This window comes from Colletes gigas, unplaced genomic scaffold, assembly GCF_013123115.1.
Source record: "Colletes gigas isolate AHSC1104 unplaced genomic scaffold, ASM1312311v1 Colletes_gigas_Sc00018, whole genome shotgun sequence".
Taxonomy (NCBI): Eukaryota; Metazoa; Arthropoda; class Insecta; order Hymenoptera; family Colletidae; genus Colletes; species Colletes gigas.
This window is the reverse complement of record NW_025106647.1, coordinates 2,540,282-2,553,502: the sequence shown is the minus strand read 5'-3', so window position 1 is coordinate 2,553,502 and position 13,221 is coordinate 2,540,282. Positions and strand designations below refer to the sequence as shown.

At 34.5% G+C, this 13,221-nt stretch overlaps 3 protein-coding genes across 5 annotated transcripts; 1 reads left to right on the top strand and 2 right to left on the bottom strand.

The window, feature by feature from the left end:
• Positions 1-525: 525 nt before the first annotated feature.
• Positions 526-4,806, top strand: LOC122400435 (esterase E4-like). 3 transcript variants are annotated; one of them, XM_043401907.1, is made up of 8 exons: positions 526-791; positions 1,380-1,515; positions 1,819-2,155; positions 2,790-3,152; positions 3,420-3,589; positions 3,777-4,093; positions 4,267-4,568; positions 4,650-4,806. In XM_043401907.1, exons 1-8 carry the CDS (start codon positions 565-567, stop codon positions 4,658-4,660), a joined length of 1,863 nt encoding a protein of 620 aa, XP_043257842.1. In that variant the 5' UTR covers positions 526-564; the 3' UTR covers positions 4,661-4,806. The 3 variants fall into 3 exon arrangements, with proteins under 3 accessions (XP_043257842.1, XP_043257843.1, XP_043257841.1); XM_043401908.1 differs by having other exon boundaries at positions 4,646-4,806; XM_043401906.1 differs by having other exon boundaries at positions 4,267-4,806.
• A 117-nt stretch (positions 4,807-4,923) lies between these two features.
• On the bottom strand, positions 4,924-5,406 carry LOC122400437 (probable E3 ubiquitin ligase complex SCF subunit scon-2). Its single transcript, XM_043401909.1, has one exon. The coding sequence runs from the start codon at positions 5,404-5,406 to the stop codon at positions 4,963-4,965; it is 444 nt and encodes a 147-aa protein (XP_043257844.1). The 3' UTR covers positions 4,924-4,962.
• Positions 5,407-12,034: 6,628 nt separating this feature from the next.
• On the bottom strand, positions 12,035-12,596 carry LOC122400480 (probable E3 ubiquitin ligase complex SCF subunit scon-2). The gene has a single exon (XM_043401975.1). It carries the CDS (start codon positions 12,581-12,583, stop codon positions 12,140-12,142), a length of 444 nt encoding a protein of 147 aa, XP_043257910.1. The 5' UTR covers positions 12,584-12,596; the 3' UTR covers positions 12,035-12,139.
• Positions 12,597-13,221: the final 625 nt, after the last annotated feature.

Below are 13,221 nucleotides of genomic sequence, written 5' to 3'. Positions count from 1 at the left end.
TGGAAATAAAATGAGAAAGCTTTATAGCAATCGAAATGGCGATAGATATTTCGCAAGAATGCTTGCTGATCGTGAACAGAATGTGTTATTTTATTGCTAGCATGGAAATAATTTTGCAAATCATTTTTGCAATTAATTTTTGCAATTAATTTTTGCAATTAATTTTTACATTTAATTTTTGCAATTAATTTTTACAATTAATTTTTGCAATTAATTTTGAAACTCCGTTTCTATACATTTAAATAAAACACGTAACTAAATAATAATCTACAGAATACCCAAAGAGATTACGCAGAGTTGTCGTCAGTCACCCAAGCCTATTATTTTCATATCTTTTCTGCAGCCAAGAACTGTCAATTAACAGTGCAAAAAGCAAACAAATATTCATTAAGACACTTAATTGTTATAATTAAGATATAAATTTGCATTGTATTTCGCTTACATCAGCAATTTAAAAAAATGTGATATGTATAAGCGTCTTTTTGCCTTGTTATAACTTCAATGTCTATATTTATTTATAACAACTCACGTCACTTACTAGTATATAAGGAATATGAAGCTTATATGTCGAGAACTCAGTTTTTGGAAGCATCCGACAACAGAACGCTGTTCACAATGAAAGGTGTACTTTTTTTATTTATTTGTGCAATATATTTTAAGGCTTGTTCCTTTTGTGATGTAAAAACAAACCGTGGGGTTGTAAATGGCATACAACAGTTATCAAAGAACGGTAAATTCTATTGGTCGTTCAATGGCATACCTTATGCAGAGCCACCAATTGGAAAACTTAGGTTCGTATCTATGTGTATTCGAAACTTATTTTTTAAATTATTCACTACACTTCTCAATTTTATTGCGTTGTTACATGTTTGTTAGATATTCTCTGGCGAAACGATACATGAGAACATCAATATTTGGCCAATGATTCAAAATAATCCTTTTAATACTCTTGTGCATGTACAGAAGTGACAATATAGTATTCGAAGACGAAATGGTGGCACTCTGCCTACAAACTAAATGACGCAAGAGGCGAGAGAGAGATTCCCTTTGTTCCTCGCGTCGTTTAGCGAGTTTGCCAACATCTCGTCTTTTAATAGTACATATGTTCAAATCAACTTCTATCGTAGAAATATTATGTCATTGTTGATCTTTTCAAAGCATAAATTTATAAAAAAACAATATATGCTGAACAATTTTCTTATTATTATCGTTATTATATATTATATTTATTTAAGAATTTAAAGAATTTTTAATATTATAATACTAATTATTTCAAATTTATAAATTATTTCATTTCCCAGAAATGAAATAAAACACTCTTTTATCAAACGTAATGTCTAAAAAGGAATCGGTATAGTAACATATTTTACAAATTATAGATTCAAAGCTCCGGTTCCGAAAATACCATGGATACAAACTCTCAAGGCACACGAAGTCCGCGATCAATGTATAGAATTCAGAGATGGCGTGAAGGGTCAAGAGGATTGCTTGTACTTAAACATTCATACTCCACAGGTTATTTATAATAAATTTTATTATGACGAACAATTTTAGAAAGTAGTTCGCAAAACAATTAGTCGTCCAGACTCAACATGCACCTAGTTGAACATACATGGTGGTCGAAGATGGTTATACCATCATTAAAGCATTATCAACACGTTGAATGCCAGACTAAAATCGTAAAATTTTTGTTGACATTGAAACTTTGATTTTGAACAATTGTTCAACTTGACAATTAATTGTTTCAGTTACAGAGTGAAAAATCCTGTCACTGATATATAAATGTGTTAACAAGTGTTATGTTATTCTCTTCTGCAGCTAGGAACTGATGTTCTGCTACCTGTCATGGTGTACATACATGGTGGCAGTTCTACGCAGGGTAACGCAAGTAAAATTTTAGACGGGCCAGGATACTTGCTCGACAAGAACGTCGTGGTAGTCACGATCAACTTTCGGTTAAGCATTATGGGTTTCCTCAGCACTGGAGACTTGGCGGCGCCTGGAAATTTCGGTTTGAAGGATCAGGTGCAGGCGCTATACTGGATAAAAAATAACATTCGTCAGTTTGGAGGGAATCCCGACGACATTACTTTGTTCGGCGAAGGTTTTGGCGCCGATTGCGTTCATTTGCATACTCTTTCGAAGAGATCTACAAGTACGTATATCGTTACGTAAAAGTTATTCGTTATTTGACGGAGTCTCGTCTCTGGATAAGTTGCTTAACGAAAAATGAAGAAGATTCAGTCTCTGTGAATTACTAATCTAGGAATATCGAACATTTAATCGGTATAACATTTTCCTGAACAAAGATATTAGAGAATAGTAAGGCGTTCTACTTTTTGAAATTATAATACTTGATATAGTAGTGATCGAACGCGATATCGATTAGTTCGAGGGGCGCACTAATCATGGCGCGTTTTTCGAAACGAGTAAAGGGGACCAGGCAGTCAGATTGAGCCTTATTGTAAAGGCTTATTAATACAAGACAGTTACGTATAAATAATTTGTTTTGATAGCTTAGAATGTATACAAATACAATTTTTGCTGATCCCCTGAAGAGAATTTTTACCAGAAATTGGCCTCGAGACGAGAAGATTTATGTCCCCTTAGTGGAATTTTAATTAAATATATACTTTGTTATTTATTAATCAGTTCCTAGTATCCTGACACTCTTAGTCGATTTATGTATACAGTTAAAAATGACTAAATAATAGAAAAAATTTATTTTTGATTAAATGTTGTCTACTGGACAGAAAATAATTTATTTCGTAATTAATTATATATTGCAGAATTATTCAAACGCGGCATTCTTCAGAGTGGAGCTGCTTTGAATCCGCGTGCGTTCACCAGCGATCCAAGCTATTACCAGATACCGAAAAAAGTGGCAGCAAAGTTGAATTGTCCTACTGCCAATTCTTTATTGATGATCGAGTGTCTTCGTAAAGCAAATGCTCAGAAATTAGTAGATACACTTTCCGTGTTCGACGAGCTGTCGATTGAGTCGCAGACCTTATGGAGACCGACGAAGGAACCAAGCAACATCGAGGCATTTTTAACAAATACTCCGGAAAATTTGATTAGAGAAAATAACTTTAACGATTGTCCATTGATCACTGGAAACGTAGTGGACGAGGGAACGTTCTTCACACGCCGTGAGTCGCAAAGATTTTGTTAATTAAAATTTTGGGATGTAGAGTAAACAATTTTTGAAGGAATATATATCTTAGAATTGATAGTAACTGAAGTTGGTATTTAAATCAGTTCTTCGGTTGTCATATATACCCCATCTTATACACATCATTTTTTCTTAATTGTTACTTTATCAGGTTTTATGGAATTTGAGTTGAAAAACATTTTTATATATTAAATATTATACTATAAAAATATTTAAAGAACTAACGCGTTATTCGATTACGTAGGACTCGTTGAGAATCAGAAACTGTATGACGAATGTGTAAAGAACCCTGTGTCCGTAATAGAACGTTTCTTGCGTTATTACGAACCATTGAGAGGAAAGAATGTGACAAATTTGGCTGCGAAGATCGTCAAATTTTATTTCGGAAATAAAGTATCCGGTGACAAAGATTCTGTAAGTATAATATATCTACAAAATTAATGGAGTAATAAATACACATATAATAGTAAAAAGAATATTAATATTCGTAATTAATTCAAATTATGTAGATATTAAGAAAAATTCGATATAGTATGAAAAATATATAAATTTATTGATATTGATGTCTAATCATCTTTCGCGCGTCTTCTCTTGGTTTCAGATTATTTCCATTTTCACAAAATTCGCAACAGACTTTTTCTACATTTTCCCCCAAATTCAGCTAGTGGAAAGCATGAAAACTCTTAAGAAGACACCTTTTTATTCTTACCAATTCAATTACCACGGAGCTCTCAGTTACGCGCTACTTTTTGGCGGTGAATTTGCAAAACATGGTATCGCGCAAGGAGATGATCTATTTTACTTGTTCCCACTGAGCTCGAAAAGCATCGGTGCAAAGTTTAATATTGAACGCACCAAGGACGATTTCAAAGTCATTGATCTACTGATTGATTTATGGACCAGTTTTGCTAAAAACAGGTGCGGAAATTACTACAGAAATATTTCAAATTCTATAAAGCAAATGAAATTTCATAAAACTTTATGAAATTTATGAAGTAAATGAAATTTTATGAAATTCTATGGAATTTATAAAACAAATGAAGATAATGCTTCTAATTCTAATGTAAATAATGAACGAATATTATTTTTAGCAAACCCTCATCGACTCTCATGGAGAATGCTCATACTTGGGAGTCATATAAAATTGGAGGCTACCTGAAGATCGGAAATGGTACTGATACGAAGGCTAAATTGACAAAGGTTGATCTTACAGACAGCTTGAAGTTTTGGCTTGAGAACGTGCCACAATATTCCTTGACATCATCATGTAAACATAGTAAGGAAGATAATGATAGCAAGGAAAAGAAACACAGTAAGGAAGATAGTGATAGTAAGGAAGATAGTCACAGTAAGGAAGACAAAAAAAATAAAAATAGTAAGGAAGATAGTCACAGTAAGGAAGACAAAAAAAATAAAAATAGTAAGGAAGATAATCACAGTAAGGAAGACAAAAAAAATAAAAATAGTAAGGAAGATAAACAATAAGCACTGAAAACTGATACGAAATATCACCTTCCTTAATCGTTTCTATCAGGTTACTGTTAAAATGATACGTATCTTATCCAATTATTGCAACAATGTGTATATGTAGTGAATAAGTTAATAAAACGAGCATTTATTTTTAATTGAAATTTTAGAAACGCTGTTATAGTAAAATTATATTCCCAATTTAAATTAAATTCTAACATACCTTACTACTAGAATCTGATTACATTGCTATACTTACATCATATAAATATTAACTATAAAACATGCATTAGCAAATATGTCACAAAGAAATTTATTAATTACATCCTCATATACCTAGCATTCCGTAGAGCTAATGGGCTAGATATCTGATCCTGTCTAATAAAATTCACTCGGCGGTCAGTTCTTCCAAATACAATGGCGGCCTCGAACTTACATGGCGCATCCCTGAGAATCCTTTTCCTCTGCAGCTGCTTCTTTCGAACGTCCATTTTTGGCAGTTCCGGGAAACCCTGATCTACAAAGGCTTTCATCATTCTTCTCTTGTTCCGCCGCTTATGACGTCTGGCTGACTGCCGTAAACTCTTGTCAGTGCTACAAACGTTCAACCAGTTTCGTGACACTTGCGCAACACACAACAAAGATTCAGGATCCAACTTGCGTAGAATTAACTGCGACACCTCCAAAGGCAGTTCAGAGATGAAATCTACCTTGGTGGGTTGCAGCAATCCAATAACGCGAAGAAAGGACTTGAAGAACTCCATGTTGTCACTGTTGTCGCAGGGGCTCGAATAATGCACCTCTGAAAAATTTGGGATATATATACCCCCGGTCACGGTCGACTGCATGTTCCGAATCGGTGGTTCGGCCAATCACGTCCGAGGAGGAGCAAATCGACTTTCCGGATCAGTGATTCGACCAATCAAATTTTAAATGTACATGTAGAGCATTTGATGTTGTGAACTAATGACATTTGCAAAGCTATAGAATCGTTTAATTGATTGTCCGTGAAAAAGTTTTGCCCTGTTTGTAAAAGCTATGCTTTGTACATGTACACTAGGGTGGAACGAAATATAGGGGCAAAATATTTTTTTATTGTTCATGGCTTCTAATAGTGGGCAAAAGTTGTCTTTTATAATGATATTTAAGCTGCCAAAGTTTGAACGTGATCAACAAATTTTTTGAGGTGCCGCAAGCCTTTCAAAAATTAATATTAACTGATTGTGTGTGGTTTTCGTGATTTTTTCAGTAATTTACAGTAATTTGCCATTTGTTTCCACCAGATAATTTTTCTTAATACATTTTAACGATAATCTTAGATGAGAAGGATTGGCAGTAGCTAATAAAAAGTATCATTTCAAAAGATTTCTTTATTTTCTCATTCACAAAATAATAATGAAAAAATTGATTTTAATGAAAATGTTAGATGTAATTAGATCATTAAACATGAAATTTTTTATTGATATGTCTTTAATTTAAACTGTTTCTTCGTTTCAAAAGAAGACATCAATTTTTGCGATTCGATCTTAGCCATTATGAATCCATCCCTTGCAGTTTCTCCACAGACAGCAGATGAAGCTTCAGTTACGCGTTTCAGTGAAAACTTGATTGGCAGATCTTTTTCCGTACAGTTTTCTGAAGTTATTTCTACCAGATGTCGTAGTTCATCTTCTTCAAATTGTTGTATCATCGGAGGCTCAGTGATTTCATAATTATGCCATGAAATTAGATCGACGTAGTCATTACAGACGGAGAATGCGGTTTGCAGTTGTGAGCCATCGTGAATGACAAAGTTTACCTGGGTTCCTTTTTGCTATATCAGGAGAACATATACCACTAGAAATTGCCTGGCATATTTCCAAAAGGTACTTTTGATCAGTGCTCAAATCTTTTAATACAATTAGTATATCCGGCAGATATCCTTCGATTGGTTTAAAGTTAACGAGCGGAAGTTCTTCGCAATTACCAATCTTGTCGCCTATATCTCCTGCATATCTCGCTGGCCCTGTAGATTTGACGCTTAAAAATCTGCAGAGGTGACGAAAAGGGAGTTCATTTGCATGAAAGAGGCAAACTATCCATTGCAGGGGTCTTCCCATTTCTTTTTCAAGCAGGGAAATAATTCCATTAGTACTCCCTGTATTTGTAGCAGTACCATCGCATCCTATTATTGTGATATTTGAAATATTGATTTGCTTTTTCTGCAAGAAAGAACCAATACTGGTTTTAATGTTAAGTGCAGTACTTGATTCCGGACTAACATGACCTAAATATTTTGATTCAGGTTCTTCTACAAAAGAGATATGTTCTTCTAAGATGGTTCTACGATAATATTTGGTTCCTTTTTTTCCTGTACAATAGTATGATCTTTTCTTCCGTCAAAGTAGAAGCCTTTAATCCTAAGATTCTGTAACTCATCTGTTTCATGACCCGATTTCACAGTAAGCCTTTCTCGATTCCTTTTTCGTTCTCTTCTTACTTTCATCCTATCAATTACTTTGGTGTTGTCTAATGGTGTAATCAATCCAACATCTTCAAGTACTGCACTGGCAATGACTGCCGCTGCTCTGTCCGAAACCCCAGTTCTATCACAGATAGATGCTAGCGACGGCAATTTAACACGCATCTGCATCTGCAAGGTTGATGGTTCTAAACGCGAATTCTCAACCGCTGACGATGATGGTAGACGTACTGGCGAAACTTCTTCCTCGGATTCTTCCTTGGAGTCTAAATCAAATTCATTGGTTTCTTTTGTACTTTTTAAACTTTCCAGTTTCATTCGTATATTATCCGATGTCTCTTCTCTATACTTAAAAATTCTGCAATGTTGTTCTTGCTTCCTTATCTCCTTGTGTGCAATTTGTTTAGTAGTGGCTTTGTCAACACTACATATGACCATGTGCCTCTGTGATCTTTGGTCTTGCAAAAACGCTTTTTCAATAATAGGGACTTTCTTAATTTTTTCACATTCACACCTCGCAAAATCAGAACATTTGCAGGCTGCTATATCAAAAAGTTGCTTTGAATTTATTCTAAAGGTGTTTAAATTTGAGTCATACTTCTGAGTTCCTTTTCTGCCCTTTGATTTTAAAAGATTTCTATATTTTTCATGATATGACTTTATCATCTGTGATACTCTAGTTTGAGAGACAATGGGAATAGAAGCTCTTACCCATATTCGTTCAACTTTTGGAACTAATTTGTCAGTAAGTTCACCTACCGTTGGTTCCTTTTCGCTCAGTGCTCTTAATTCCTGCCGTATGTACAAGTAACACTTCATAATATCTTCATAACTGGGAAGAACGTTGTCATTTAAGTCCTTTGGACAGCCAAATATAGGACACTCAACTGCTTGTCTAGTTTGTACTTTTTTTAGCGTTTCCATTTTCTTTTACACTCGCCAACAAGATCTCGGAAATAGTGAATTATTATATTTCTATAGCACACACCTCGCAATACACAACAGATAATTCACACCTATCTAACGTACAATTTATATTATTATGGGTGCACGACCACACCAATTGGCATGCTTGCTTATAATGCCTACACTCTTAACACATTCGCTGCGGATGATGCCTTTTGACACCATCATTTGTTTCATGTTTCGTTTGTTAAAATCCGTCCTGCACGTAGCGAAACAGCACGTGTTGCTGTAGATACTTACAACAAAGGTTCAGCGCAGGTATTACTTATAGCCGTTTTCAATTTAATAACTGAATAAAATCTAAACAGCAAATTCAATGTTACAGTAACTGGGTTGAAAAAATACGTGTTGTCTATATTGAAGTACCTTCCTACGAATCCGCAACGAATATGTTAATGCGATTGGTTTGCTCCTGACAATAATATATGACTTCACCCAAGGTTACTTCAAATTGCGCTGGCACTTTATGATACCATGAAATTATGTTATAAAGTATTAAAAAAGGTGAAATATTTTTAAAAATGTAAGAACTAAAAATTTTAACTATCTCCTTACACGAATTCCGTTATAAAAGGAAATGTGAAGGATCATTTTTTACTTTAAACCTATAAAAACAGTTTATAGATATAAATTTTAAAAAATATGTTTAAAAATGAAAAAGAAAAAAATCCAACCCCTTGCGGCACCTCAAAAATTGTTTTGACAGAAACTAACTTTTACAGGCTTAATCTGAAAGCCTAAAGGCAACTTTTTTTCACTATTAGAAAACAGTCACACAATTTTCATTTTTTCGTTCCACCCTAAATGTACACTTTATGTTTTTCAATTTGTATATTATTTGATATGTTTGGAATATGAACTTATAAACTGCGTGTCATACGAACTTCAGAGGAAATTTTTAATTCTCAAAAAACTACAGAAAGTAATTAATATTCAAAAATTTAAGAAATACTAAATCATAGGACTTATTACAGTTAGGGGTTAAGACAACCCTCTACAAAGGGTACATTTCAATTCTATTAATAAAAATATAAATTTGCATAAAATCCACGGTCTACTTATAACTTATTTTAAGAATTTATGAATAGTAATGGATTTCCATCTCCGGATGGCATCATCTGTAGAATCTAAGAATGATAAAAAATGGGAAGGAAGATGGATCGAAGTTGCATTTGTTGTTCAATTAGTTCGTGTGCGATCCCAGTCTAGAAAATATAAAAACTCTTTCTAAAAATTACCTCTGTAGAAAATAATATTCTAAGATAATGACTTCACTTATCGCTTTGTACGTTAAATAACTCAAGTCTTAAATACTTGCGTTGATATGTGTTATAGGCAAAGGCAAAGTCTAATCAAGAAAACTATATGTTTACGACGACCATGGGAAAACGAAAACGATAAACATATAATATAAAGATATACGTTTTACTTCCATTAACTTTTTCAAATGCAGTATCAGGCACTTACAGACTACCTTCGAAATAAGAAATATTTTGTAAAAGAAGAAAAAGAATTCTTGCAGGATGTAGGTGAAATCTATTTAAATAAAATAAAGTAATATAATATTCACATTTCAATATAATATTAATGACATCAACATAAGCAAATTGATGCAATTTCTTTAAAAAATGAATTGCTTATAAATATGTGGGTATTTGTTCAAAAAGATCTTTATTTAAATATTAAAAGTGACTAGGAACTAATTTTAAGACTATTTGAATAACAGCTACGCTTAAACTGATATAACTTAGAACGACAACTTAAAACAACAACTTAAAACGACAACTTGAAATGACAACTTAAAGCGACTTGTTACGGCAACGTCTTGTCAAGTGAGTCTCCTTTTTCCGCTCGAAACATCCCTTTTTAAAACCTTTTCCGCCCCACCATTCAAGCTTCTTTCGGGCGCGTACATGACCAAATATGGTCATGCTTGTGTTTCGCACCCCTGCGCGAGAGGACCTCGAACGCGTCACTGGGCCCGCCGACCCAGGGGTTTTTCCCGTCCCTTTCGACCTGTAACGCTTTCTCTTTTAACCTATAGTTCTTACTCCGCTCAAGTTCCTCGCATTTCCCGATACCACAAATATTTATATAACCTGTCTTTAACTAGGGTCGAAAATAGTGACTTTAGCTCTCTGAATAACACAAATTTAGTATAAGTATTTTACCGATCAAGTCTCTAAAATAGTATCAATTTCATTCCGAACACGTTTCTTTCAACTAGTTATTCCAATAATGTTCTAAAAAACACATTGAAAAGTATTGAAAATGAGTAGTTATGTGGCGCCGCCTCCCATGTTCGCCACCAGAGGAGTCGCGCTCTCACAAGCGCTCGTCCGACCCCTCAGTTGCTATACATACAGGGTGTCCTCTCTAAAGTGTGACAGTCGCGATACTATTGATGATACGAAAATTTTGTCTATATTATTAGTTTCAAAGATACGATGGTGAAGTTTCGTTTTTTAAATGGCACTGTATATTTTTGTTTGGATCATGCGATAGCGTTTTTCAATACGAATTCATTAACCTGCAATTTATTCACCCGATTATTATTAGTTTTCAAGATATAACGCTTGAAAATTGAATGATTTTCGGCGGAGACGTCTCAGTTTGAGTGGCAAGTCATAAAAGCGGTCCTATTGTTGCACTGTTTGACTCCGCCTGTTGAAACCGATAGCAAGGGTCTAGCTCGGAATGGCAGACCAGAAAAGTAACAAACATGTACTATTAGTGATTAACTATTAGTGAATCATTATTTCATTGTGGGTATATTTGTATAAAACCACTTTTTGCCGCGTTTGGCATGCAATGACCCCACTGTGCGACGCCACGAACATAGAAAAAGTCAGTAGCTAAAGAAGAAAGAGGAACTGAGAACCAGATTTATCGTCCCAGTTTAAATACCCGTTGCACATTACATTTCTGAAAATATTTCAGTTTGCACAAAATCTGAAATTGTCCAAAACGTGTTCAATCAATCGAGTGAAATGTCTCAGTGGAGTTAGGGAGAGGTATTTAATAGCACCTCCAAAACATGTACGTATCTTCACAAGGTCAGTGGATAGAGTACATTTATCGAACAGTGGTAGCTAACGAAACCTCCTATCTCATAAGTGTTGCAGTTTCTGATCACTTATGGAACAGCGGAAGCGTTCCGTTTGAAAATAGCTACCTCCTATTCGATAAATGTACCCAGCACCTCGATCCGTCGTTCTTTGATGTTTCCGAAGATAGAAAAGGACATCACAAGAAGGATAAACAAAGAGAGAAAGACTCTCAAGTACAATATTTAATTCAATATTATGCTAACAAATATTGACCGATTTATATCGTGTTTAGTCTCATTTCAATTAGAAAATCTCCCCCAGATGATAGTAAAAATTTGATTAAAAAAAAGTAAAAAATAATAAACTTTCTTCTTGTACAGTAGTGTGGTCACACTGACAGAGACATTTGAACGAAGATGACGAAGGCAATAAAGATTTTTAAAGATAGCCACTACGTCTCCGGTTACACTTCGCCTCACTGGTTCAAGGGGAATCCCCCTAATGGTGGGGATAAAAATGTATCATTTACGGAACAACTCTTAAGGACATTTATCGAGTTTTCACTCTACTACCCAATCAGTCTCAAACAAGTTACTTTTATTATTGAAATTATTAGTATGTTAGATTACCTACATTTGGAATAATATACACCACATAGATAAAATTAATATCCTAACAATTACAAATAATAATGATTACTAAACAATAACAATGTAGAGCCTTGGAATGCAAAAGTAAAAATAATTTCAAATTATACTATACTTACATACCCCATTCTCAGTAAAATTCTTACTACATCAGATTTATCAATTACAAAATATGCACACCCAATGTACATAAAATATTATCGAAAATGAAGGATTGTTATAACGAAGAATGATACAACTGTCAAAATAAGTTTAATAATATTCTAACTAACATACCTTACTACTAGAATCTGATTACATTGCTATACTTACATCATATCAATATTAACTATAAAACATGCATTAGCAAATATATCACAAAGAAATTTATTAATTACATCCTCATATACCTAGCATTCCTTAGAGCTAATGGGCTAGATATCTGATCCTGTCTAATAAAATTCACTCGGCGGTCAGTTCTTCCAAATACAATGGCGGCCTCGAACTTACATGGCGCATCCCTGAGAATCCTTTTCCTCTGCAGCTGCTTCTTTCGAACGTCCATTTTTGGCAGTTCCGGGAAACCCTGATCTACAAAGGCTTTCATCATTCTTCTCTTGTTCCGCCGCTTATGACGTCTGGCTGACTGCCGTAAACTCTTGTCAGAGCTGCAAACGTTCAACCAGTTTCGTGACACTTGCGCAACACACAACAAAGATTCAGGATCCAACTTGCGTAGAATTAACTGCGACACCTCCAAAGGCAGTTCAGAGATGAAATCTACCTTGGCGGGTTGCAGCAATCCAATAACGCGAAGAAAGGACTTGAAGAACTCCATGTTGTCACTGTTGTCGCAGGGGCTCGAATAATGCACCTCTGAAAAATTTGGGATATATATACCCCAGGTCATGGTCGACTGCATGTTCCGGATCGGTGGTTCGGCCAATCACGTCCGAGGAGGAGCAAATCGACTTTCCGGATCAGTGATTCGATCAATCAAATTTTAAATGTACATGTAGAGCATTTGATGTTGTAAACTATTGACATTTGCAAAGCTATAGAATCGTTTAATTGATTGTCCGTGAAAAAGTTGTGCCCTGTTTGTAAAAGCTATGCTTTGTACATGTACACTTTATGTTTTTCAATTTGTATATTATTTGATATGTTTGGAATATGAACTTATAAACTGCGTGTCATACGAACTTCAGAGCAAACAAAATGTTAAATTCTCTTTTACTACTTACTCTACTAGTCAATAAATGAATATTCGTTGTAGGGAGCACTGGACTTCACATCCTGTGCTGGAGTCATTTGTGACTCACACTGTTAATTCATTAAAATATCACGCAACAAATTGAATTATTTACATAATAAGTAAAGTATTGCCATGAGACTATTATAATTAATAATGTATTTGTAGACGAATTTGTTTTACGGAATTTAGAAAAAAATAAAAAGTACGAGATGGATAGAAAT